Source organism: Melanerpes formicivorus, unplaced genomic scaffold (assembly GCF_026170545.1).
Source record: "Melanerpes formicivorus ecotype bairdi unplaced genomic scaffold, bMelFor1.0.p_v2 SCAF_2, whole genome shotgun sequence".
Lineage (NCBI taxonomy): Eukaryota > Metazoa > Chordata > Aves > Piciformes > Picidae > Melanerpes > Melanerpes formicivorus.
The window spans coordinates 54,888,619-54,910,936 of record NW_027142354.1 but is presented as its reverse complement, the minus strand read 5'-3'; the positions used below and the strand labels follow the sequence as shown (position 1 = coordinate 54,910,936).

The following is a 22,318-nucleotide window of genomic DNA, read 5'->3' as shown; positions in this document are numbered from 1 at the left end:
TGTCAGCAAATCTGGCAGTGGTAGATTTGGAGATGAGGGTGTGAGGTAAATATGTTTGTTCTATATGGGACAAGGAGAGAAGTTGCAACTGGAGGTTTGTCAGAGGGCTGTTCATAGTATCAGTCAGGGTTGGAAGGCACCACAAGGATCATCTAGTTCCAACCCCCCTGCCATGGGCAGGGATACCCCACACTAGATCAGCCTGGCCAGAGCCTCATCCAGCCTGGGCTTAAACACCTCCAGGGATGGGGCCTCAACCACCTCCCTGCACAACCCATTCCAGGGCTTCACCACTCATGGTGAAGAACTTCCTCCTCACATCCAGCCTGAATCTCCCCACCTCCAGCTTCATTCCATTCCACCTAGTTCCATCACTACCTGAGATTCTGAGAAGTCCCTCCCCAGTCTTCTTGTAGGCCCCTTTCAGATACTGGAAGGCCACAATTAGGTCACCTCGGAGCCTTCTCTTCTCCAGACTGAACAGCCCCAACTCCTTCAGTCTGTCCTCATAGGAGAGGTGCTCCAGCCCTCTGATCATCCTCGTGGCCCTGATCCAGGGGGAGGGCATCTGCATTTTGGGGTAGCTGTGCTGATACTGGGGGGTTTCTCTTCCAGCCACCCATGGGGGAGGAAGGTGGACACAAGAGATACCCTACGACGTCAGGGGGAGACGGCCGGAAGCGCTACCCATCCCAGTCTTCCAGCAAAACGGTCAGCCAGTGCCCAGCCAGCCAAGCCCACGCCTCAGCCAGCCAGCCTGCACAAGAGGATGCCAAAAACCTGAGCCAGCAATCCCCTGCCCCATCGGCTGCAGAATCGCAGACAGTGGGGAAGTAGAGAGGCTGCAGCGTCTGCTTTCTGCTGGGGGATGGGGTGGGGTGGGTTGGTGGGGGATTGGCTTGGAGAAGGGAAGACCTGAGGGGGTGGGACAGGAGGGGAGCTGGAAGGTGGGTGCCCAGGAATGGGCTGCGTGGGAGAAACTTCAGCGCACATGGTTTTGTCTCTTGGGGCTGGAAAGCAAAGGCGATCTGCATCTAAACCACCATTCTGCTATTACAACCCTGACCAGAGCCAGACCCGCTCCCAGCAGACCCACCCTTTGCTTTCCCTCCCCTCCTGGGCACACACTCATGTCTTAGCGTCCCTTCAAGGAAAAGAAACAAGCAAACAAAAGCAACGTTCTGGCTGGGTTGGAAAGGGGAGATTTTTTTATTATTATATATATATATATCAAGTTTTAAATTATTGCTAGAGGTTCGTCTGGATTTACCAAAACAAGTCTGCTCTGTGCAGTCCCAACGACTCCCCTCTGTGTTCCCCCTCGGCTCGCAGGGCAGCCTGCTCGGGAAGCTCGGAGGAGAGAGGTTCCCCGCAGGGGGGACTGAAGCCGCGGCGCCCGGCGGTGCTGCGGAGCCTCCGATCTCCACGGCCTGGCTGACGCCTCCCATTCCACGTGCGGCGCTGCCTCTCCGGCGCCGACCGTCGCGAGAGCGTCGCCCTCTCCATCCTCCTGCTCCCTTCTCCCCAGCGTCTTCACCTCCAACCTTCCTGAGGGTCTGGCTCTCCCTCCGCCCCGCCTCTCCCTTTCTCCATGGACAATGTGGAAGTCAACCAAAGGACCTTGGCCAAGGACAGGCTTGTTCTGACTCCTTCCTGCGAGGACGGCTGGTGGGAGGCCTGCAGGCACCTCGGACTCGAGCCTGCATGGACAGTGCACCTGCTGCCCCAGGAATGCCCATTGTGAGCAAAGACAGGACTTTGCTGAAGGAGGTTTTTCTCTTCCTTATCCCTTGGAAAAACGAAACAATGACAGAAAAAAAAAAAACAACAACAAAAAAAAAATCAAAACCACAAACTCCTCTTAAAAAAAAGAAAAAAAAAGATAAAAGGAAAAAAAAAACCAACAAAAAAAAACCTTATGAAAAGACACATCTTCCTTTGCTTTCTTCCTTGGAAATATTATTGAAGAGAGGGAAAAAAACACACAAAAAAAAACCCTAAAAAAAAAAAAGGAACAAAACAAAAGAAAACCCCACCACACACACACACACAAAAAGTTGCCTTATGGTGGAGCTGGCCCGGGGAGGCTCTCTGGCTTCCTGCGCCCTGGGGCGCGCTGGGCTCTCGGCTGCCCCCGGCCCAGAGACTCCTCATGGCATTGCTGCCGAGCTGATCTTCCCTGCGGCCTTTCCTCTGACCCTGCAGTTTGCTCGGACGCCTCCCGCCTCCCCCCCATCGTGGAGACCGCCCCCTGCCAGCCCAGATTCTCCTGGGGGAAGGTGCTGAGGGCAGTCACATCCACATCAGACTCGTGCTGACTGAGCAGCTGAAGCCGCTGTGTTGTGTATATACTATTGTAGCATCCTCCCTGCCACAGCGCCTGGGTGCGGGGCCTTGCTTGCACCCCTGAGCCTTCTCCAAGCAGGCTGGGGCAGGAGTGTTGGTCTGCTGCAGCGTGTGCCTCCAGCATGGTCAGGGGGATGAGTGGAGAGATTGTCACAGCAGCTGGAGGGACTGGTCCTTGCTGCTAGCAAGTGGGAGGGCTGGCATGTTCTTGGTGCCACTTGATGCTGTAGGCTGACGGGAAGCGATGCAGCCCCAGGAAGCTTCATCACCTGCAGCCCTCACTGGCCGGGGGCTATTGGTGGCACTTGAGCTGGGTGTGAGCAGGACACCTGCTCTCACCTGGCTTTCCTCGTGCATCATGTCTTGGTGGGCGGCTGCTTGGAGTCTTGTGCTCAGGGCAGTGTCCCTGTGCGTCTCCAAGGGCTGAGGTAACACCGTGCTGCTCCCTGCTCAGCTGAGGCAAGGTGGTGGCTGCAGAGCTGCTGTGGTTTTTACTCTGCTCTTCTGCCCAGTACCAGGTGGGCTTTGGCAGGCCAACCTTTCCCAGGCTCGTGAGATGGGCTCCCTTGGAGGGGGCATGTGTCAGAGAGGCAAGATCTGTTCCTAGGGCCCAGAAGTAGGTGAAAAGTCATGCTCCCACCAAGCATGTAAGGATAGAAGCTCAGCCAGAGCCACTTGCCTTGGTGCCACTGTGCTGCATCTCTGGGGCTGGGATACCAGCTGTGCAAATGGCTTGGTTGTGGCTGTGGCACCCCAGCCTCCTGCTCTGCAAAGCCTGCTCCTGTGTGCAGTGCAGAGCTACTCAGAGATGCAGCTCTGTGACATCACAAGCAGCATTTTCCCAAAGTATGATCCAGTCCTGTGTCTCAGCTGGGAGGAGAAGTCATCTCTCCAGAGCTGTCCCCATATGGCTGCAGGGCTGGCAGATAAGAGCAGCCAGGAGCTGAAAGCTGAGATCAAGAGGCCAATCTTGGGCACGTTGTTGTTTGCTAGTGGCTGAGATGCACTCAGGGCCCTGGCTGAAGTTATTTTCCCAAACTGACACTGTGGTGAAGGTGCTGCTTTAGTGGATTGGGGGCTGGACTGGTCTGTGTGGAGCAGCTTCATGAACTGCTGCTAGAATCAAAAGCACAGCTGGGGTTGAGTGGGGCTGGGTAGCTGCTACTTTGCTGCTTCCTGGTGGTGTGATCCCATCCTGGTCTAGGCAGCCCTGCCACATCGCCCTGCAGCTGGGTACCAACTTGTCTGAGTTGTGGCCTGCTCCATTGGCAGCAGCAGTGCTCTGGGCTTGTGGGTGCAGGCTAGGCCAGATGGGCAAGTAACGTTAGTACAGTGCTGTGGCTGTGACTGTTATCTCTGGATTTCCCCTTGTGAGCTGGAGTCAGGTCTCTGAGGTTATGGATGCAGCTGGGTTTGCCCCTGGTTTGAGAAGGGGGGCCTGGGAGGATGGAGGTGGGGTTGATCGAGGGCATTTGCTGGGGGTTTGCAAGTGGAGCAGGTGAGGGTGTGCTGTGGGGTGGTCCTTGCTGCTGTGTCCCTGTGCTCCTCCTGTTGGTGCATGTTCTCCTTTAAAGAGAGCTGTCTGCTTTAGCAACAAGTGAAGCAGGAAATGAGGAGGAACGAGCTCCTGCTGCAGAGAGTTGTTGCTTGTGGAGCAGAAGGTGGAATTGTTTGGGTGGCAGAAGAGGTGAAAGTTTCCCAGAGAATTTCCTGCAATCTGAATTGATTTAGTTTTTATTTTTTGTTAAATTTCTAAGGCTGAGCCTCTAGTCTTGGCAGGGAAGAGCTCCCTGAACCCCCACACCTGCTGAGTCACTGGCTTGTCCCTTTCAGAGGCTGAGGCTCCTGTATGAACCCCCCATTTCCCAGAGGAAGATGGCTCAGAAGAGCACTCTGTCATCCTGCTGCCCTTGTGGACTTTGTGCCTTGTTTTACTGTTTGGGCAACAGCGTAGCCAGGGAGCAAAGGAAAGATGGCTGAGACAGCCTGAGGCAGCTGTTGCTTGCTCCTGCCTGTCTTCCCCTGGACTTGAGGGAACATGGGGTGGTTTGCTTCTGCTCTCTGCTGGGACATGATGCCCACTGTGAGATGATGGTGTGAGTGGTGGTAGGGAGCAGGGAGCTCCACGGGGCTCTGGTTACAGGGCAGCATCCTGCACCCCTGTGCTTGCATGGTGGCCATGGCGAGGTCATAGTCTGTGACAAGCTGAGGAGGGGCTGGCCATGGTGAGGCTTTCTCTTGTCCTGCAGTTTGCCTGGGATCAGGTCTGCAGAGGCTTCTGGTCTCTTGCTGTGTGGCTGCATACAGAAGCATCACACACAGCTGGCACCACCGTGAGACAAAGGGGCAGCTGTCCAGAGAGTTTTGCTGTTGAGGAAGCTCTTGAGCTCCTGCCAAGGAGGGAGTTTGGCCTTGCTTTTAGCTTGGATGCTTCACCATGATCATGTTTGGTTTTCTTTCTTTTTTAATACTGGTGGTCTGAGCATTTGGGCACAGGTACTTCTGCCAGTACTGCTCCATCCTGTATCTTGTGGGGGCTGGAGCCCAGCCACTGGCACGGCCAGAGGGAGCTCCAGCTGCTTTTGGAAGGGCTGGGGGAGGCCGTTGGGCCCTCAGGCAGAGCAGGGCGAGCGCTCCCCATCTCACCCTTCTCCTTAGGAGATCCCAGGCCCCTATAGCTCCCCAGCCCATCGTTGGGATGCAGGTGGTGGCAGTGGGTACAGAGCTCTGGCGTGGGGTGGGGAGCGGAGGTGGAAGTTAGGTTTCAGAGGAGGCTTCGTTGCTTTGCCACACTCGTTTCGGGGAGGGGGGAAGTTTAAAAAGTAATAATCCTGCTGCTCCGTTCGCCTGTCTGTCCCTCCTCCTGCTGCCCCCCCTCGCACCCCCTCTGGCAGCTTGTCACTGTAGCCCTGGGGGTCCCTCCAGTCTTGGCCCGCTCGAGACTGGTCACTGTACTGTAACAGAACTGCGTGAACCTCCGCATCCTGCCGCGCACGGCAGCAGCGCAGAGGGGGCCTTCTAGCTGTTAATGCCTTTCCAGCTATTTTATTGAAAGAAGGAGAAAAAAAAAAAGAAGAAAAAAAAAAGTGTAAATGTAGCAAGCTGTGTTTGCAATGCTTACTGTCTCCTGTCTCCTCTGAGACTGGTTACGTCACTTTGTCACTGTTTGGAATGGATGCTAGGCTCTTTGCTAAGAGAGGGTTGCTACACTCGATGTTAAATGCCTCACTGACTTCTTGTTTCTGGGTTTTCCTGAAGTCTCCCAAACAGGTAACAGGTGGATTTCCCTTTTTGTTTTTTCCTTTTGTGAAAGAAAACGTTCATCTCGCTGGCGTGGAGCAGGTGGCTGGAGGGCAGCGTCTCAATGAGTAGTTTACAGTTTCACTTTCTGCAGACACTTGAACATAGGACCGATGTATCTGTGACGAGCACATCCCTCGGTGGGAGGCTCCAGAGGAGCAGGGAGTGCCCTGGGCCCTGGCTAGAGCCCTGCAGCTCGTGGAGTGCGTTCAGGCCACCCCCGGGGTGCCCGCGCTGGCTCCCTGCATCTTGCTCTCCAGGTGCCAGCCCTGCATGGGGGCTGGGCTCGAGCCAGTGGTGCCCCTCACAAGAGCGGGTTCCTGACACCACTTGGTCTCTTGGGCCTCCCCAGTGCAGCCCCTGCTCCCTCTCCTCCTCCCAGCCTGTCCCAGTCCCGTTGGGGTCAGAAACTTGTATCTGTGTCTCAAACCCCTGCTGAGCTGTGCCCTGGCGAGGGTGGCCCTCTGCTCACCTGCCTGGAGCAAAGGGGGGGGTGGGGGTGGTTCGATGTGCTGGCCCTTCTCAAACCCTGTGTGTCCCAACCTCAGCCTTCTGTTTCCCAAAACTAGAACGTGTGTGCAACCTTCTTCAGCTGCATTTATTGTAGAGACAGACTTAAAATGACTCATCACAGACCATGTATCACTTGGGAGGAAAATCTTGTTAATAAGGCCCGCTGTACATGATCCATCCTCTGTCTATAGGACATAATCTTTGACCCATGTGCTAGGATCATCATCACATATAAAAGGAAAAGAGAAAAATGTAAAATACTTGAATGAGAGCTTGTATTATAACATTAATATTATTCAGAGTATCTGCTTTCTAGGCTGATGTGATTCTCATTATTCTAGTAATGCTTTAGTCCTTTGTAATTTGTGGTAATTATGCTTTTTCCTTTTTAATACAAAAAAAAATGTATAAAAATAAAAACTTCAAAAGGCAATGCAGCCTGGGTTCTGTGTTTGCTGGCCTGCCCTCCCCAGGGCCTGTGGGTGGATGAGCACGCTGGCTTCAGCCCTGGGTGCTCCTAGGGACTGGGTGCAGGGAGTTGGTTCCATGGGTAAGAGCTGTGCTTGACACCAGGTGAGTGCAGCATGGGTCAGCCTTGTGTATCCCCTCCCTGGAGGGCTTGCTGAGGACATGGGTCTGGCAGAGGTGAGAGGCAGGTGTCGAGTTTTTGTCCCAGGATTGAGACTTGATCCCTGCAGCATGTCTCCAGATGGGCTGTGTAGGTGCTTATGGCTACTTTTGGTTGGGTGCTTTCTTACTGGGTTTCACTGCTCTCCACACAGCTCAGGGTAAAAGGGACTCTGCTTTCCTTGGGAGGTCTCTTCATGTAGTTTATCAACATACAGTTAGTTTTGGTTTGCGCTTCCTTTGTTGTGTGGGGAGTGAGGTGAGGCTCAGTAGGAAGAGGTGATGTACCAGAGCTTCTGCCATCAGCTCCCAAATCAGCTTCCCTGTCCCACAAGGGGGAAAACTGCTTTAGGATTGCAGGCATTAGTTTATTCAGACTTGCACTGACCTCTTGCATGAAGAACTGCTTGGGGGAAATCAGGCCTCTGTGTGTGCAGGGGAGAGGGCTTCTAAAGCTGACTTTCCACGGGGCTGCCTCCCATATCCCAAGTGTTCTGACTCTCAGAACAGTGGATTTCATCCTATCATATAGGGTGATCTTGCTGCTGTTTCTGTGGAATGATGCTGAAAGGCCAAGGCACGGCCTGGAAAGACTGAAGGATTAAAACCTTAATACTGAGAACTCCCCAAAGCCATGTGGCCCAAAATGAGTCTGGCTTGCAGGCAGGCAGCTAGAGGCAGGGAGCAGTGCAGGTAATTATGGCTAAAACCCCTCTAAACTTCCCTTTTAAAACAGTTTTCTGGAGCAGGGGAGGGAGTTGTGCCTTAGGGAAGAAATAACAGGCAGCAGAAGTGCAGTCATTTCAAACAGCATGTTCAGCATCAGCTAGGTGGGAACAACAACTTGTTTCCAGTCCAGTATTATTTGGCATCACTCATTGTCTCTTGCTCTGCAAGAACTGCAGGCTGCTGGCCTCACTCTGCCGCCTTGGGTGTGTCAGGGATACTTTCCGAGAGTGGTGTGAGGCCAAGGAGGACCTTGTGTCTCTCGTAGGCTTTGGTTTGTCTGAACACTGTATCTGTTCCATGCAGGTAATCCAGCACTCCCAGGACTCCATAGCACTGGTTGAACCTGGAAACCAGAGAATAATCATCACTGGATGTGATGGGGGGTTACTTAGACCTTGCTATTTCCATGTCCTTGCAGAGCCCTGCTAAGTCATCCATGTGATTTCTGCCACTGCCCCCATCTCCCTTGCAGCAACAGCAAAGCTTGGGTGAAACTTCCTCCCTCTCTGGTGCTGCCATACCCAGAAATGGTGGCATTCAACAAGCTGTCTCTCTCCTGGGCAGCTCAGAGCTGCAGGAGCAGCTGGACAGCCATATTGTCTGGCCCCACTGTCCTGGGATGCAGAGCTGCCATCTTCCAGCACTGAGGCAGCAGCACAGCCACTCTGCCATGAGAGTCTCTCAGCTCTGCAGTGACCCAGGTCCTGGCATGAGCTGAGCTTTGGAGGAAACAGCTGATAAGAAGAACTGGCACCATGGTTTGGGTGTCCAGTGTTTGGGTGGCAATAAAGCTGCCCCACTGGCTGCTTCTGCAGGAGGGGCAAATTGTTCAAGGGAGTGTGTGTGAATTGGGCAGGCACCTGTGCAACAGAACACTTCTTCCACTGCCATGGTATGTACCCCTGTGCAACCTGCTGAGACTGCTTCAGACTACTGCTTCAACCTGCTGCTTCAGACACTACATGCTCTCCTCCCATGTCAGCCTGGGAAACTTGAAATGCCCAGCCTTGCCTGCAGTGTTTGTGCTTTGGAGAAGCTTTCCAGCCCAGCTGGTGGAGGAGGGTAGATACCAGTGAGGCATCTGCATGGGCAGTGGACACAGTCCTCTCAAATCCCAGCCTCTGCTTAACTGCTTTGAGAACTGACAGCTTCCAGCCTGCTATCAGGCAAGCTGGAGGGATAGGCTGCTCCTGCTTGTACTTGACTTCTGCAAACCCACTTGCCCCTCAAAAAGGAGCTGTGCCCACCAGTGGTGCCAGGGAGCAGGCAGGGGAAGGGGGAAGGGGGAGCTGAGCATACTTGAGGTGGTGGAAGTCGTGGAACTCCGGCGAGGGCAGGAAGGGCAGGTGGTAGCCACAGTGTGAAATGCTTGTTGTTATGAGAGCAAGGGAGAACCATGCAGAAATGGAGACAATGTGGGATCCCATGATCATTGGACCAGTCATGACAGGCAGCGTGTTGGAGATCTGGAAGCGAGAAGCAAACTCCTTTATGAATTGGTTCATAAGAACCAGACTCCCCCCTAGGAGCTGCATTCTTTCACCTGGGTGATAGATCAGATCAGTTTTGTGCAACAGCATAAAGGGTAGATCCCTCTGCAAATATCTTAATGGAATTATATAGTCATCAAAGAAACTATTTGTCCTGAGCTCACTGTTTGACTCACTGCAAAACAGTCACAAGCTCCCTAAGCTCACAGTGGAAGTTAGACATGCTATCAAACTAGGGGTGTAAGGATGGCATGATTCCAGTAAATCACCCTGGAGTCAGAGGTCTGAATTTCAGCTTCACCTTGGAATAATGCTGGAGTGGCTCTTGGGGAAACCAGCTGTAAGAGGGCAGGGCCTGGGGAGACATGCAGGCAGGGCACTGATGTCATGATCCTGGATACATTGCTTTGTTGTGTCCTACCAGTGGCTGTCACTGCCCAGGCCAAGCTTACTGTCAGTCAGTCTGCTGCCCAAAGGCTGCCAGGGAGACTCTCAGAGCTGGTGCTGCAGCCCAGCAGCACAGCAGACAGTCCTTGTAAGTGGAATCTTCTGGGTGTGGGATGTGTTTTCCTGAGATGTCAGCTGGAGCAGTGCTGGCAGCCACTTCTGCAAATACTGATGCCAGCCCAGCAGGAAATTCATGGCAGAATTCTGAGCCTATGCAGTAAACCCAGACTCTGCAAATGTTGCATCTTGTGCTGAAAGCACTGCCTGTGTTCCCAACCTTTTCTGTGCTCAAGGAGGCACCATTCAGCCAGCTGCGTATCTGTAGCAGGCCCCTGGATCTGTGCACTTAAAGCAGTGGAGTACAGCATAAACAAGCACTGCAACCCTTCTACAGCCAAGCTTCTTGGCAAAGCAAGTAGCTTCCTCTTCCTAAGGGAGAAGAAGAGTCTAAGGGTGCTTTTTCTTTTCTTCAGCTGCCACTCCTCATCCCATGCAAATCACACTCCATGCAGAATCTGGGGGATTATCACAGAGGAATGCACTTACTATGTGTTCTATTGGGTGAGCATAAATGGAGACCACGCCAATGGGGGCTGTCCATTCGTGGTGCTTCTTGTGAATGTGCTTATACAGGACTGGGTGGTGAACAAGCCTAAGCAGAGAAGAGAGGCAGGCAGGTTTTGAGCTCCACATGGATGGACCATACAGCAGAAAGCTGCAGTGTCAGGGGCCAGGCCCTGCTTTGTAGGTGCTGGACAAGTGAAGTGTCACTGACTTGTTGAGCTTTTTTCTTTCAGGACAGTCAGCCCTATTCTTTTCTTCTCAAAGAATGCTGGGTCACAGCTTTTGTGTAAAGCTGCCTGCTCTTCGTTCCTTCACTTCTGAGCTGTTCCACCTTTGTAATTTTACCCATTTCTGCTTACTCCAGGTAGTGGCAGCACCAAAGCCTTGTGCTGTATAGGTGGATTTCAGGACTTCTAAGTCTTTCCATATAAATACAAGATTGGTGGGAGAGAAGGGAATATGATTACTGCTGTTGCAGGAGATGGGTATAAGCCTAAAGGCATGGAGAAAACCCACAGTGTTCTGTTTCTGTGCTAAGCTCACCTGTGTGAATAGTAGAAGAGAATTTCCTCTACCAAGGTAAAGATGCTTAGCTCCACAAGGAACCACGAGAAAGTGGGTAATTCCTTGCTGAAAGTGCTGCCCCACCATTGCATGACATAAAACATGGGCACAAGCATGGGAAAGGAGACAAAGAACTGATTACACAGTGCTGTGTAGATGGCTTGACGTAATTTCTTTGTGTCCACCTGCAAAAGAGAAGTCAGGACTTGAGGCTGAGTCAGAAGCAATGCAGGCTTTTGTTGGAAGGATAAAGGGCTTTAAAATTTGTAGGCAGTTTCCACATTAGCTTTGGAATTAACTCTTTTTATCAAGCAGTCAACCCAGATCTGATCAGGAGCCTAATTAGGAGATCTGCCTTCCTCTCTGCAGGGGATGTACAAGACTTGGCTTGATTCTCCTGGAATCCTATTTGGTTCCAAGTGAAAAGCCTAACAGGTTCTTCTCCCCACTCCTAGCCTCAGAGACTGCAGGGAGTGTTTAGCCAGCAGAGGAGGCAGAGTGATAAGTACTTACAGGATCGTTCTTGCCCAGCTGGATGCGATAGCGAGTAATGAAAGTTGGCTTTCCTGTCACATCAGCCACCAGCAGGAGTCCATTGAAGCACCAGAAAGCCAGGCCAGGCATCAAGGCAGCCCCTGTGACATGAGGAAAGGGCAGAGCTCTGTGAATAAACTGAGAGGTGTAGCTACATTGGAAACAAAAGACAGTAGCATAGTATCCAGAGGACCTTGCTGGGCCCCAGATGTGCCAGGTGTATATCCCCTGCCCTGAGGTGCTTTAAAATGGAACATGCCTAAGTTCTGAGATCCAGGTATAACCTAGGGAATGAGGAGGACAGCAGAGCGGACCTATGTCTCAAAAGTTGAAACTTGTCACAACTGAGGCTAAGAAAAGACTTCTCTGGGTGTCTGGGGGATTTTTCATGGGTGGTTTCTGAATACAGGCAGGGTAAGGTTGAGTTGTTTCCTGAGACCTTGCAACATCCCCACCAGGCCTGCTCACCAGCTGTTAATCACAGGCAGAGAAGAGTCCTAGAGGTGCTGCAGCAAGAGTAAAATTCACTAATTTTCCTTTAACTTGCAGTCATTAGTTCTAATGAGTCACTGAGTTCTCACAGGAGCAAAGTGTCTTCACAGAGAAACCATTTCAGCAGCAGCAGCACAAACGTAAACTTTTTGATCTGTCTAGGGGAGGTCTAATGGCGAAGCAGTCCAAAGGCAGCACAGTTGGACCACATCAGCTGGGGCTGGCTTTGAAGCCTACATGTGTTGTGGGAGGGTGAGTGAGTTTAGGAAGGCATGTCCATGTCCCCTTTTCAGAGGTAATACAGGGATGGTTCCTCCTGTAGCAGAGAGCTGTTAAGACTCACCAAGGAGAAAGATGGTCCACTCATCTCCCTCGTAATGGTAGTAGAGTTTTAGCCATGTTTTTTGCCAGAACTGGCCTGGAGTGTTCCAGAAATTCTGCACAAACCTGTGGGAATATGTGTTCTTAGTTGCCCATCTTTTCACCATCCACTTTTTTACCCTCTCCCCAGAAAAGCTTCTCCTTGAGCCCCTTTGAATAAGCTTACCAAGAAACAGAGTTCACTAAGGCAGTGAACATGAGCAGGCCTGTAGCAAAGACGTAGGCAGAGATCTTTAGGGCATTCCAGAGCTTGTCTTCCTGTGAACAAGCAACAAGAATAAACACATGCTGCTGTGTCCTGCACCAGCACTGTTCACATTTGAAATGCAGGAGGTGAAGGCAGTCCTGTGATGGCCTGGTTTTGTTCCACAAACTCTCAAGAGAACACAGTAACAAAGTTGTTGGAGGACAGTGTGTGTAGTTGAGGCAGGGAGGAGACACACATCTGTCTGCCAGGCTTACAGAGACCTGAAGTGTCACTGATGTGGACATTCTCTGGAATAACTAATGAGAGACAAAGACCAATGATGGTTTTGTTTCCCTCTTTGTTTTCATTTCACAGACTTAGCAGTACCTGGAGCACTCTTACTGGCTTCTGGATAACTTGGAGCAGCAGGAAAGGAGGACCTGTGGGTAAGGAATGATGCTCCACCTCAACACCTCCCTCACTCTGCATTTTCTCCCTCCCAGTGTACTGTATGCTCTCTCCCCACAGCAAACTGTTGTGCTCAAATGATCTAACAGCTCCAGTTAATCCAGAACCACTCCTCTCAACTTTCCCCTTTGCTTTGAAGTCAGGTTCTGAAGCTCACATCCTCAGAAGCTTGCCTTTTTCTCTCCCTAAGTATAACAGAGGTTTAGTCCAGGATATTACCTTCCCTTCCATCATTTATTTTGCTGTGCCTCTGGGGCATTGCAGGTACAACTTGGCTCTAGTACTGAGAGTACAACTTGGCTAGCAGGTACCATGTGCCATCCATGTAGAACAACTGCCCATTAACAAGGAGCTAAACCACTCAGCTTCTCACAAGCATGAAGTGCTCTGAATCCCTGCTCTCAGCCACACAAAAAAAAAGGAAGTCACAAAAATGCTGAAGTTCTTCCTGTGTACAGCATAAGGGCAGCTGTGATGTTAGTGTGACTCTTGCCACAGTAAGGATTTTACCTATCCAAAGGAACTGCAAGAGAGTCAGAAAACTGCCAGTAAGACCTTGTGCTTCCAGGAGTAATTACATTCAAGAAGCACTATTCAATATAGCTTTGAGCATTTAAATGTCCAACCCAGGCTGTGTAGCAGATACAGGACAAAAGCATCATGAAGTGGCTGCCTTTTTAAAAACAGCTCAAGTTAGGCCTGACTCTGGAATTCAGCAACCTTAGTTTGGCTTTTCTTGGACAAATAAGCATTAAATTTATGTACTGGACAGATGTTTGGGTTTCTTGTTACAGAAATCAAAGCCATTCTAAAACAATAAGAGTGTAATAACCATCCAGTGTCTTGTTCATTGTTCTGGCCTTCCTGTTTTTTAACTGGGCTGTTGTGCTGCACAAACAGACCGGAGTGTGATTCATAGCTGCCGTGTCTTGCTCGTCTCCTGTTGGAGAGGACGAACAAGAGAGGCAGCTCACTAATAGATCTTAAGTGCAGGTTTGTTCAGGGTAAGTCAGTATAAAGGTATCCTCTCTCCATGGTGAGAAGAGCTTCCCCAAGGTTCTGTAACAGCTATAGAACATTAAACACTGCCTGGAAGTTGTCAGCAATATTTATCTGTCCCAGGACAGAACTTTGCTCATTGGCACTGAAACACAAGCCCTATGAGGAGAGGCTGAGGGAGCTGGGGTTGCTTAGTCTGGAGAAGAGGAGACGCAGGGGAGACCTTATTGCTCTCTACAACTACCTGAAGGGGGGCTGTAGATAGGCAGAGGTTGGTCTCTTCTCCCAGGCAGCCAGTACCAGAACAAGAGGACACAGTCTCAGGCTGCACCAGGGGAGGTTTAGGCTGGAGGTCAGGAGGAAGTTTTACACAGAGAGAGTGATTGCCCATTGGAATGGGCTGCCCAGGGAGGTGGTGGAGTCGCCGTCACTGGAGGTGTTCAGGAGGAGACTTGACAGGGTGCTTGGTTGCATGGGTTAGTTGGTTGGGTGGTGTTGGATGATAGGTTGGAGGCGATGATCTTGAAGGTCTCTTCCAACCTGGTCTGGTCTATTCCATTCTATTCTAGCAAACAATTATTTCCTCTTATCATTTTTCTCTCTTATTTTTTTGTCAAGTTAGCAACTGTGAAAGAAGTAATCTGGAGGACTCTTGACCTACACCTTGATGCCTGTGACCCCTGTAGGTTTATAGCAGAAGAGCTGCAATCAGTTGCCAGCATTATCACTGAGTGTACTGAGCTACAAATGCAAGGCTGGTGAAATCCACCTGTTCCGGCTTCAGATAGTGCATGATGGATTCTGGGCTGGAGAGCTGCTCTCTTAGCAGTTTCCTGCTTTCCATTGCATCCATGTTATGCCTCATGTGTGCTGATGTGAGAGAAGACTTTCTTCATCTTTAGAGCCTGGAACAGTATCTCCACATTCCTTAGGAAAAAAAGGTTACAAAAGCTACGTATTCCTAGAGCTTTTCAACAGACTTACATCCTCTGAATCCTTGTTTCTCCTGGAATGAAGAAAGAATGTGCCAAAGACAAGCTCTGATGTTTTGCAAATGCCAGAATTTTCAGTTAGACTAATCAGCATTTCAGATTCCTCAGCATCTTCCAGCTGAACAACTCAAAGTTCCAAAAACTAGCAACTCCTACTACTCACTGAACAGGGCAGAGAGCAGCTACAACTATTTTAGAAGCCACTTGGGTAGAAACTGTCTTGCTTTGAGGCTGTGTTTTTATTGCATGTAATGAAGTGATTATGGGAATGAGTCCCACACACTATAATTATATGAGCTGTGGAAGCAGGTAAGTTTACACAGAAAATAAACAAATCTTGCTCATCAAGTCCAAGTGCTACCACCCTGTTTCTCTTCATGCCAACAGCTCCAGCACAGCAGTTTCCAACTCTGACCTGTGGATTGCTTGACATCTTGCATTAAAAGGCTTGTGCAGGTTGGCTAATTCCTGAAGTATAGAAGCAATGGTTTAGCAGGACCACTTTGAGGACTGGGCCCAGTTAGAGGGCACAGCTTCTGGGTGTTGTGGTCTCTTGCCATGCAAGCAAAGCTAAAAGGCCCTCTTCCACTTGGTGCTGTAGCTGCAGCCCACTGGAAGGGAAAATATGCTGGGAAGATGTTGCTGCAGTGCTAAGAGGTCAGTTCCTAGCTGTGCCAAAGTGATCAGAGTGTAGATGTGCCTGTCAATTCTCTTAGAAGATGGTTCAATACCTCCAGCATTCCAAAGCACCTGCATGACATTTAAAGATGACCTTGAATCTTTACCTGCTTCTGATGCTCAGCCATGGTGGAATATCCAGAGTCCTTTTTCATCTGAAATAAAAAGTGGGGTAAGTAAGTGAACCTTGCATAGCTGGAAAGTGGAAGAATATGCTGCTGACAACAGCAAATCCCCTCAACTTGCAGTTCAGCTGCCACACTGACATATTTACTCTCTATTCTGTCCTGTCCTGCTCCCTACTTCATGCTGGCCATTGAACAAAGCTGAGCTCTTGAGAGAAAAATCTCCTTATGTCCTGATGAGTTAGTACTGTCCCACAAGACTAATAGGGATGCAAGGGCAACAAAGAAAAATGGCAGAAGAGCCAAACCCAAAGCTGCTGATTTTTTGCACTGCTCCCTCCTCTCATCTGGCCCAGGAAGACAGTGCACTCAGTAGGAGCTCCAGCCCTTCACAGCCTGCAAGGAAATGAAGATATGGGACCTGCCTTCTTCCAGAACTATGTCATGCTGCTAAACTAATGAGGATGAAATAAAAAATCTGACTACAAGGATGTGAGTTTGTGCCATGAAGAATTAACACAGCAGAGCCCCACATGGCAGAGGAACTGTAAACTACAGCTTGAGAACATGGTAAGTGAGGAAATCATCTTTGTTTCACATCCCACTATAGTCAGTTTGAGGGTTTGAAGTCCTTCAACTGGCAGGTGGCCACCTGGTAATAAATCTCCCAGCATTTGGTTCTGTCTTGACCATTTGTTCCAAGGTTTGGTTAAAATACAAAAATCAAACCCAAGCTTTAAGTAGCTTCTGGGGGCTCCACTGCTGTCCATGGCTATGGAAAGACTTCTGTGTTTCAGGAGGTGGTGTGGCTGTCCTAGGGATTATTGCACATCTGGGTTCATATTGCTGCACTCTCACCAAAAATCATAATTAGCCAAAGCTCATAAAACATTTCTCCTGTTTTTCTTGGCTTCACCCAGTCTCTAAGCACAAACACATACATTCTAATAACATGAAGGCCCTGTTGCTGAGGATTGCAGAATCTAATCCATTCTGCTTTTCACCCAGAGGAATATGGAAGCACAGTGAAGCACAGACAAACTGTTGCCTAAGGTAATAAAGGAAAGCACAAAGAAGGCAGAAAGACACCTGTCTGAGGCATGAAGGAAACCAGTTGAGGAATGGCTCTTTAGAAAGATATTCTGTTACCTTCCTGATGGTAGCACACCTCTTGGGGGTACTCTTCTTGCAGTGCTTCAGAGAGGAGGAATACAATGCCAAAAAGAAGTCCCTGTATTAGCCAGGAGGTTCCACTTAAGCTTTGAAATGACAGCTTTCTGGGCATGCTCTGACAAGGAGCTCTGGTTATTTACTGGAGTTTCCAGCTCTGTTTCCCTAAGTTTTGTGTCAGTATGCAGGTCAGAGGGCACGAGACAAAAACACTGGACACCTTTCAGCTTGGGCTTCTGCTTACTCAGGGGCAGAAAAGGACAAGCAGTCCACCAAATCACATATTTTAGTGGAAGAAAACAATGTTAAACTGTTCTGGGAAATAAGCCCTCCCCCAAATCAGGCAAAACATTATCTGACACTAGGCTTGCACGTACTTGTAGGGGAAATGCTAACAGCTGGTAGCAGCTTTAAAGAAAACACCAAACAAGTTAACTTTGTCTCCTTTGGCCACAAAACCAGCAGTGTGAGAGGTGCTCTAAGGTGCTACTGCTTCACATGAGGACCTGCTAATGAAGTCAGTGTCTTCCCCCAGATCTAGAGCTCCTCACCATTAGATTTTGTGAGCTACTAGAGCCAGTTGATGACATTTGTGTGTGTTGTTTTTCTTTCCAATGCATCAAGTTTGCCAACCACAACCTTGATGAAAGAATGTACTCTAACATATCTGATGAAGAACACATACAAGCAGCAATTGCAAATAAGCTGCTACCCTGAATAGAACAGCCTAAATAACTTGCCACAGGACAAATTGATCTTATCTTCATTTTCAGAAGATTTCCCAACCACAGGGATGCATTTTAGGTTATGTAACATGCACTGTATGCCCATCTTGTCACAGAGGTAGTCTCAGTGCAGCTGTGCCCACTGTCTGCAACAAAATAGTACCAATGCTCAAAATAAGTCAAGCTGGAACAATCCCTTCCTGCTGGGGGCTTTGCTCCATTCCAGCTTTCTTAGCAGTTTGTTTAGAACCTTGAACAGTTGAGTCCCAGGCTGAGGCTGCCCAAGTGCCTGTTTCTGCTGGTATTGTACCCAATGCTGCACTGCAGTGCATCCTCCTCCTGACACCAGCCAGCCCTGCTGCTGGCAGGGGCAGCTCAGTAACAGGGTGCATCTGCTGTGATGCACTGGCTGCCTACCACAGCTTCTGGGTATTCCTTTTTCACTCCTGCTTGAATCTTCTGTTGTAGACCTTGCTTCACTGGAATCAAGCCTGATAGTGCACAGGCACTGGAAAACAGCTGATCCTGAGAGAAAAAAGTCTACAACTATCCATGAAAGTATAGAGCATAGAGAAAGGAAAATGTAAAGACAACTTACCTGGTCACCTGCAAAGCTGCATATCGTCCACACTGTGTGCACAGACAGTGCTAGTCGTTGTGTTTGGTGGGTGTCCTACTGTGCCAAGCACTGCAGAGACCTGAAGGCAACCACAGTGCCTGGAAAGGCTTATAATTGTACTTTACACAGACATGTGATGTTGCCTTTTAATGATTTCCTCAGTTTCTATTATATCTTTTCAAGATAGTACACTCCTGAACTCTGGCTGCCCATTCTTTGCACATCTCCTGTTGATAGTAGCCTAGGAGAGGTCCTTTGCGCCTGTTCAGAGCCCAGAGTTCAACTCCTCACCTTTCACTGCTGCTGTGGAAACTTTGTGAGGGTTTAGGCAAAGGCAACAGGGGTGTGTTTCCAGGCAGGAGCCAGCTGTCCCCTCCCAGACAAGTCATGTGAGGCCAGTGCCATGTCACTGCTAGCACTGGCAGTGTTCCCTGGGCATGTGTGCATGCTGTCACTCCACTAAGCATTTGGAATATGCCTCTGCAGGTAAGAGCTTTGCATCAAGAGTTAATTGTTGCATCAGGGGAAAAAAAGAAAAATAAACCCACCCACACCTTAAAGATCAGTAGTTTGTACAGTGCACTAGCTCTTGGTTTGAGCACAAACTAGCTGGTGCCATAGGTCAGAGGTGTATTTGTTGGAAGCAGTAAGGCTTACTGTGGAATCTGGCCAAAAAGGGCCCAGAAGTCCAGTTCTCATTGTGGTGTACTAAGCCTACAAATGACACCAGTGCTGTTGCTACATAGTGCCCTCAACCTGCCACTGGTATTGGTTCCATCTGCAAGGGATAAGATGCAAATAGGTTAGCAAATACGCTGTTTACAGACCAGAAAGTCTGTAATTATGGGATTGCAGAAAGCAAGGCGCAACGCAGCGGCACCGCTCTTTGTTCTGCAAATGTGGCCCAAATGTATGCTCCTTGCCTAACATACAGTGCTCTGCTGTCAACTACAGTCTGAGAGCAGAGGGTGTTGCTCACCAGAACTGGGCAGATTTCTGTTTCCACAGAATGCAAAACAAGGAATAGCAGCCTCACAGCTAGCCTTGCATGGCCACTCGCAGGTGAAGCAACACACACTCTTGTCTGGGAAGCAACACCTCGAGCAAGCAACAGCTAGAGCTGCAGAGAGAGCTGGGAGCATGAACAGAGGTGGTGCCCTTGGTTTCTTGTGCCCACCATAACATTTGTATTTTTACCAATGAACTTCTACCTGGAAGGAGAGTATTCCCATAACTCCCCTCCCAACCTGCTTGCCCTCTAGCTTACCTAGTGTGGCAAACATTTGCTGTTGCTTCATTTCAGCTTTGAGGCCGTGCTACTGTTTCCACTGACACTTTCTCTTGACTAACAATTCCCTAGTGGGGAGAGAGGTTGTAATTCATAGCTGTTGCTACTAATTGTTATTTATCAGAGACAACAGACTCAACACAGAGGAATGCTATTCCTTCAAACTATTTACACACGTGCACAGGAGGAAGTGCAAATTGGCATTTCAAGAGAGGAGTGCCACCTGAATGTGGCCCTGAGCTCATCTCTGTTTTGCTCTTGGCCTTACACCTGGGGGGGGACTGCTCACCCAGTAGCCAGGAGATAAACCAGTGGATTTCACAGACCTCAGTGGTTCTTTTCCACCACTGTTCAGTCACCTCTGAAATATTTATACCCAATAGGTGCAGACAGCTCAGCATATTAGTCATAAGGATGTAAAAGTAATTTACCTTCTGGTGCAAGTCTGTGCCTTGTGCGGGCTGGCAATAATCTGTAAGCTGCTTCTGCCTGTTGGCGAGCTCCTGCCCTGGCCTCTTCACCACAGCTCCTCCAACATTAATAACATCTTTGCTGAAGCATGAAAGACATCTGATTTCTTCTCAGCAGAAAGGCTTTTTTGATCAGCTACTTCATAATATAACTTCTCTGTTCACTCCCCACAGCTCTTGTAACGGTCACTGTCTGTCTCGCTGTTTGAAAGAAGAAAACCCCCAAACCAAAACACATTAGAAGGAGACAAGCAAAGAACTGTCTTTCAGGATTGCACAAACCCACACTGACAGTACAGTTCCTCTAACTTCAAAGAGGAATCTCAACTCAGCAGATCCCATCCAATCCTCATTTCCTTGCATTCTGAACTACATTCCCAGCCACCTGCCAGGGCACACATGTGCCACCACCTAGTACTGCAGTGCTAGGCTCTGGAAACTTCTGTCAGAGCAATGGAAGGGTTAGGCAGATGGGAATGATGGCTCAAACGTGTTCTGCATTTTGGAACTCCCGAGTCACATGTAAAGATTGTCATGAGTAAGTTTTCTGCAGTTGTGGTGCTGCTATTAAGCAGTCACAAGTGCTTCAAGAAGGCGTGACCCAGGAGACACAGCTCAAGCTGACTAATGTCAAAATGCTGAGCTAAGGCCCTTTATTCTACCTGATGATGTAACAGGTCTGTACACAGAAACTGTTTGTTTGGTCTTAACAGAACCATGTAGAGGAGGTGAAGGCTCTTCAAGCACCTGCTAGACTTGGAAGAAAGTCTGACTTCCACATACAAGCCCTTGGGGACTTTGATTTTAAAGAGCAGCATGCCTTTCCCAGCTGTTTTTCAGCTTTGTTACCCATGATTGAAAAATGTTCTGATCTGCTTGAGCAAAAGGTGTTTCCAGCTCTCACCACCAGTGCTTGTAAACATGCCCAAGCAGTTTCTGTTTGTTTGTTTGTTTGAACTGCATCCAAACTGCTAAACATTACAAGTGTAATTTATCACAAGTGATTATTTCATGCAATACTTTATTAGCAAGGCACTCTACTTTAGTGTCCTGAGAAGAGTCATCCACCCTTTTCCCCTGGATTCAATATACTGTCAAGCACAGAACTCTTTAGGAATAAAAGTAATTCCAGCCTTTTATTTACAATGTGTTGTAATATAACTTGCTGTATTTATCTGCTGACCACCTATGTTTTCTTGCACAAAGTCCCAAACTCAAGTGACCAGGGGAAGAAAGGTGATTACTTTCTGCCAGTCTAGCACATTGCATAATATATAACTTACACAACACAAGAGACTGCAGAGCTGAGAAGGCAGTGAGGATAGGAAGATAAACTTTGAATCAAGATAATGCTCAGTAATGGGATACCATAAGATGCTGACAGCACCAAGGTCACTTGAGAGAGAGAAGTACTCAGAAAAAGCTCATGTTCTCTAAAAGTTATGTTTCTGCTGAGGTATGAACACTAAACCTGAGACACTGAACTATGTCTGAAGTGGAAAAGATACCGAGATTTGTTTTTCCAGATACTGGTACCAGAATGGTAGGCATGGAGCTAAGATTCAGTGAAAGATTCTCTAAGGGTGGGTAGATCACAATCCTGCAGCGGCACCAGAACTGCAGTATCCTGTAACAGCTGTGACCCTGTCCAGAAGACTGTCAAGTCTAAAAGAAATTAAACACTGTCGAAGCTTAACTACTACACGAGCCTCGGTATCTGCCATCAGTGTCAGCCGGCAAAGCAAGCGCTGGCAGCTCTTACACAAGAAGTTACATTATGCTGCTTTGCTGGAGACAAAGTTCTGTTGCTAATGTAACGTAAATAGCATTTCTATGTAATGAAAGAACAGGAGAAGCCAGCATAAGCTCGCAGGCGTAACAGGTACTTGGAAGGACGGCTTCTAAGCTTCTCGACTAAGGAGCTTGCTATGCACTGCAGTATCTGAGGCACGCGTGCCAGGAGCGCGGAACGGCCTCCAAAAGCTCACACTACACTGCGCCCTCACCCGGCTCCGCAGCCCCGCGCCTCCATGGCTGGGCCTGTGCAGCAAGGCCTGGCAGCAGCGAGGAGCCCTCTGTCTCAGCAGCTCAAGCCTGAGAGAGGCCGCGGCCTAAGGGCCGCTGCTGTGACCCTTTGCTGAGGGAGGGGTGCACGCTGTTTCTGTCGGGGACGTTCAGCCAGGACCTAGCACCATCCCTGTCTCAAGGAACCTCACTGCGGGATTGCTAGGGGCTCTCCCAAGGTGGCACCAAGCCTACGTTCATCCAGCCTCGACGCCGCCGTTCCCGCAGGGAGAGGATGGCATCTCACTGCCTTATCGCTCCCTCCACCGACGGGCTTTGGACTCGTCCTCCGCTCTCAGAACAGCGAGGCCGGGCGAGCTCATTACCCGTGATGGGGGCGGGTGGCAGACGGACACCCCCCGCGGCTCTGCGCAGGCGCGCTTTGGGCAGAACCCCGCGTGGCGCTCCGCTTCCCCCGCCCGCTTCCCTGGCCCCGCCCCTCCCCGGGAGCGCGCCTGGCGCCGAGACCGGCTCGCTCGCAGTAACGTACCTCTCCGCGCACCCCGGCCGCTTCGCCATATCTCTCGCGAGAGGAAAAGCTTTTCC

At 49.7% G+C, this 22,318-nt stretch overlaps 2 protein-coding genes across 4 annotated transcripts in view; one reads left to right on the top strand and one right to left on the bottom strand.

Moving 5' to 3' along the window:
- Nucleotides 1-6,592, top strand: part of LARP1 (La ribonucleoprotein 1, translational regulator) — a 47,398-nt gene extending 40,806 nt beyond the window's left edge. The window contains exon 20 of the mRNA XM_068161725.1: nucleotides 616-6,592. Coding sequence (XP_068017826.1) covers nucleotides 616-837 — 222 coding nt within the window. The 3' untranslated portion in view covers nucleotides 838-6,592. The remainder of the gene's footprint in view (nucleotides 1-615) is intronic.
- A 987-nt stretch (nucleotides 6,593-7,579) lies between these two features.
- FAXDC2 (fatty acid hydroxylase domain containing 2) lies at nucleotides 7,580-22,309 on the bottom strand. 3 transcript variants are annotated; one of them, XM_068161744.1, is made up of 10 exons: nucleotides 22,263-22,309; nucleotides 19,670-19,909; nucleotides 15,419-15,466; nucleotides 12,154-12,245; nucleotides 11,950-12,053; nucleotides 11,094-11,215; nucleotides 10,560-10,765; nucleotides 9,999-10,104; nucleotides 8,815-8,981; nucleotides 7,580-7,858 (listed from the first exon to the last, which is right to left on the bottom strand). In XM_068161744.1, exons 3-10 carry the CDS (start codon nucleotides 15,464-15,466, stop codon nucleotides 7,702-7,704), a joined length of 1,002 nt encoding a protein of 333 aa, XP_068017845.1. In that variant the 5' UTR covers nucleotides 19,670-19,909; nucleotides 22,263-22,309; the 3' UTR covers nucleotides 7,580-7,701. The 3 variants fall into 3 exon arrangements, with proteins under 3 accessions (XP_068017845.1, XP_068017855.1, XP_068017836.1); XM_068161754.1 differs by lacking the exon at nucleotides 22,263-22,309 and adding an exon at nucleotides 16,586-16,650 and having other exon boundaries at nucleotides 19,670-19,751; XM_068161735.1 differs by lacking the exons at nucleotides 19,670-19,909; nucleotides 22,263-22,309 and adding an exon at nucleotides 17,930-18,691.
- Between the last annotated feature and the right edge of the window lie 9 nt (nucleotides 22,310-22,318).

Coding starts and splice junctions, on each gene's coding strand:
- FAXDC2 (XM_068161744.1), bottom strand. CDS start 15,466: ATGAAAAAGGACTCTGGATATTCCACCATGGCTGAGCATCAGAAGCAG. Junction 12,054..12,153: donor TTAGTGAACTCTGTTTCTTG/GTAAGCTTATTC, acceptor ATATTCCCACAG/GTTTGTGCAGAATTTCTGGA. Junction 11,216..11,949: donor GTGGACCATCTTTCTCCTTG/GTGAGTCTTAAC, acceptor CTCATGTCACAG/GGGCTGCCTTGATGCCTGGC.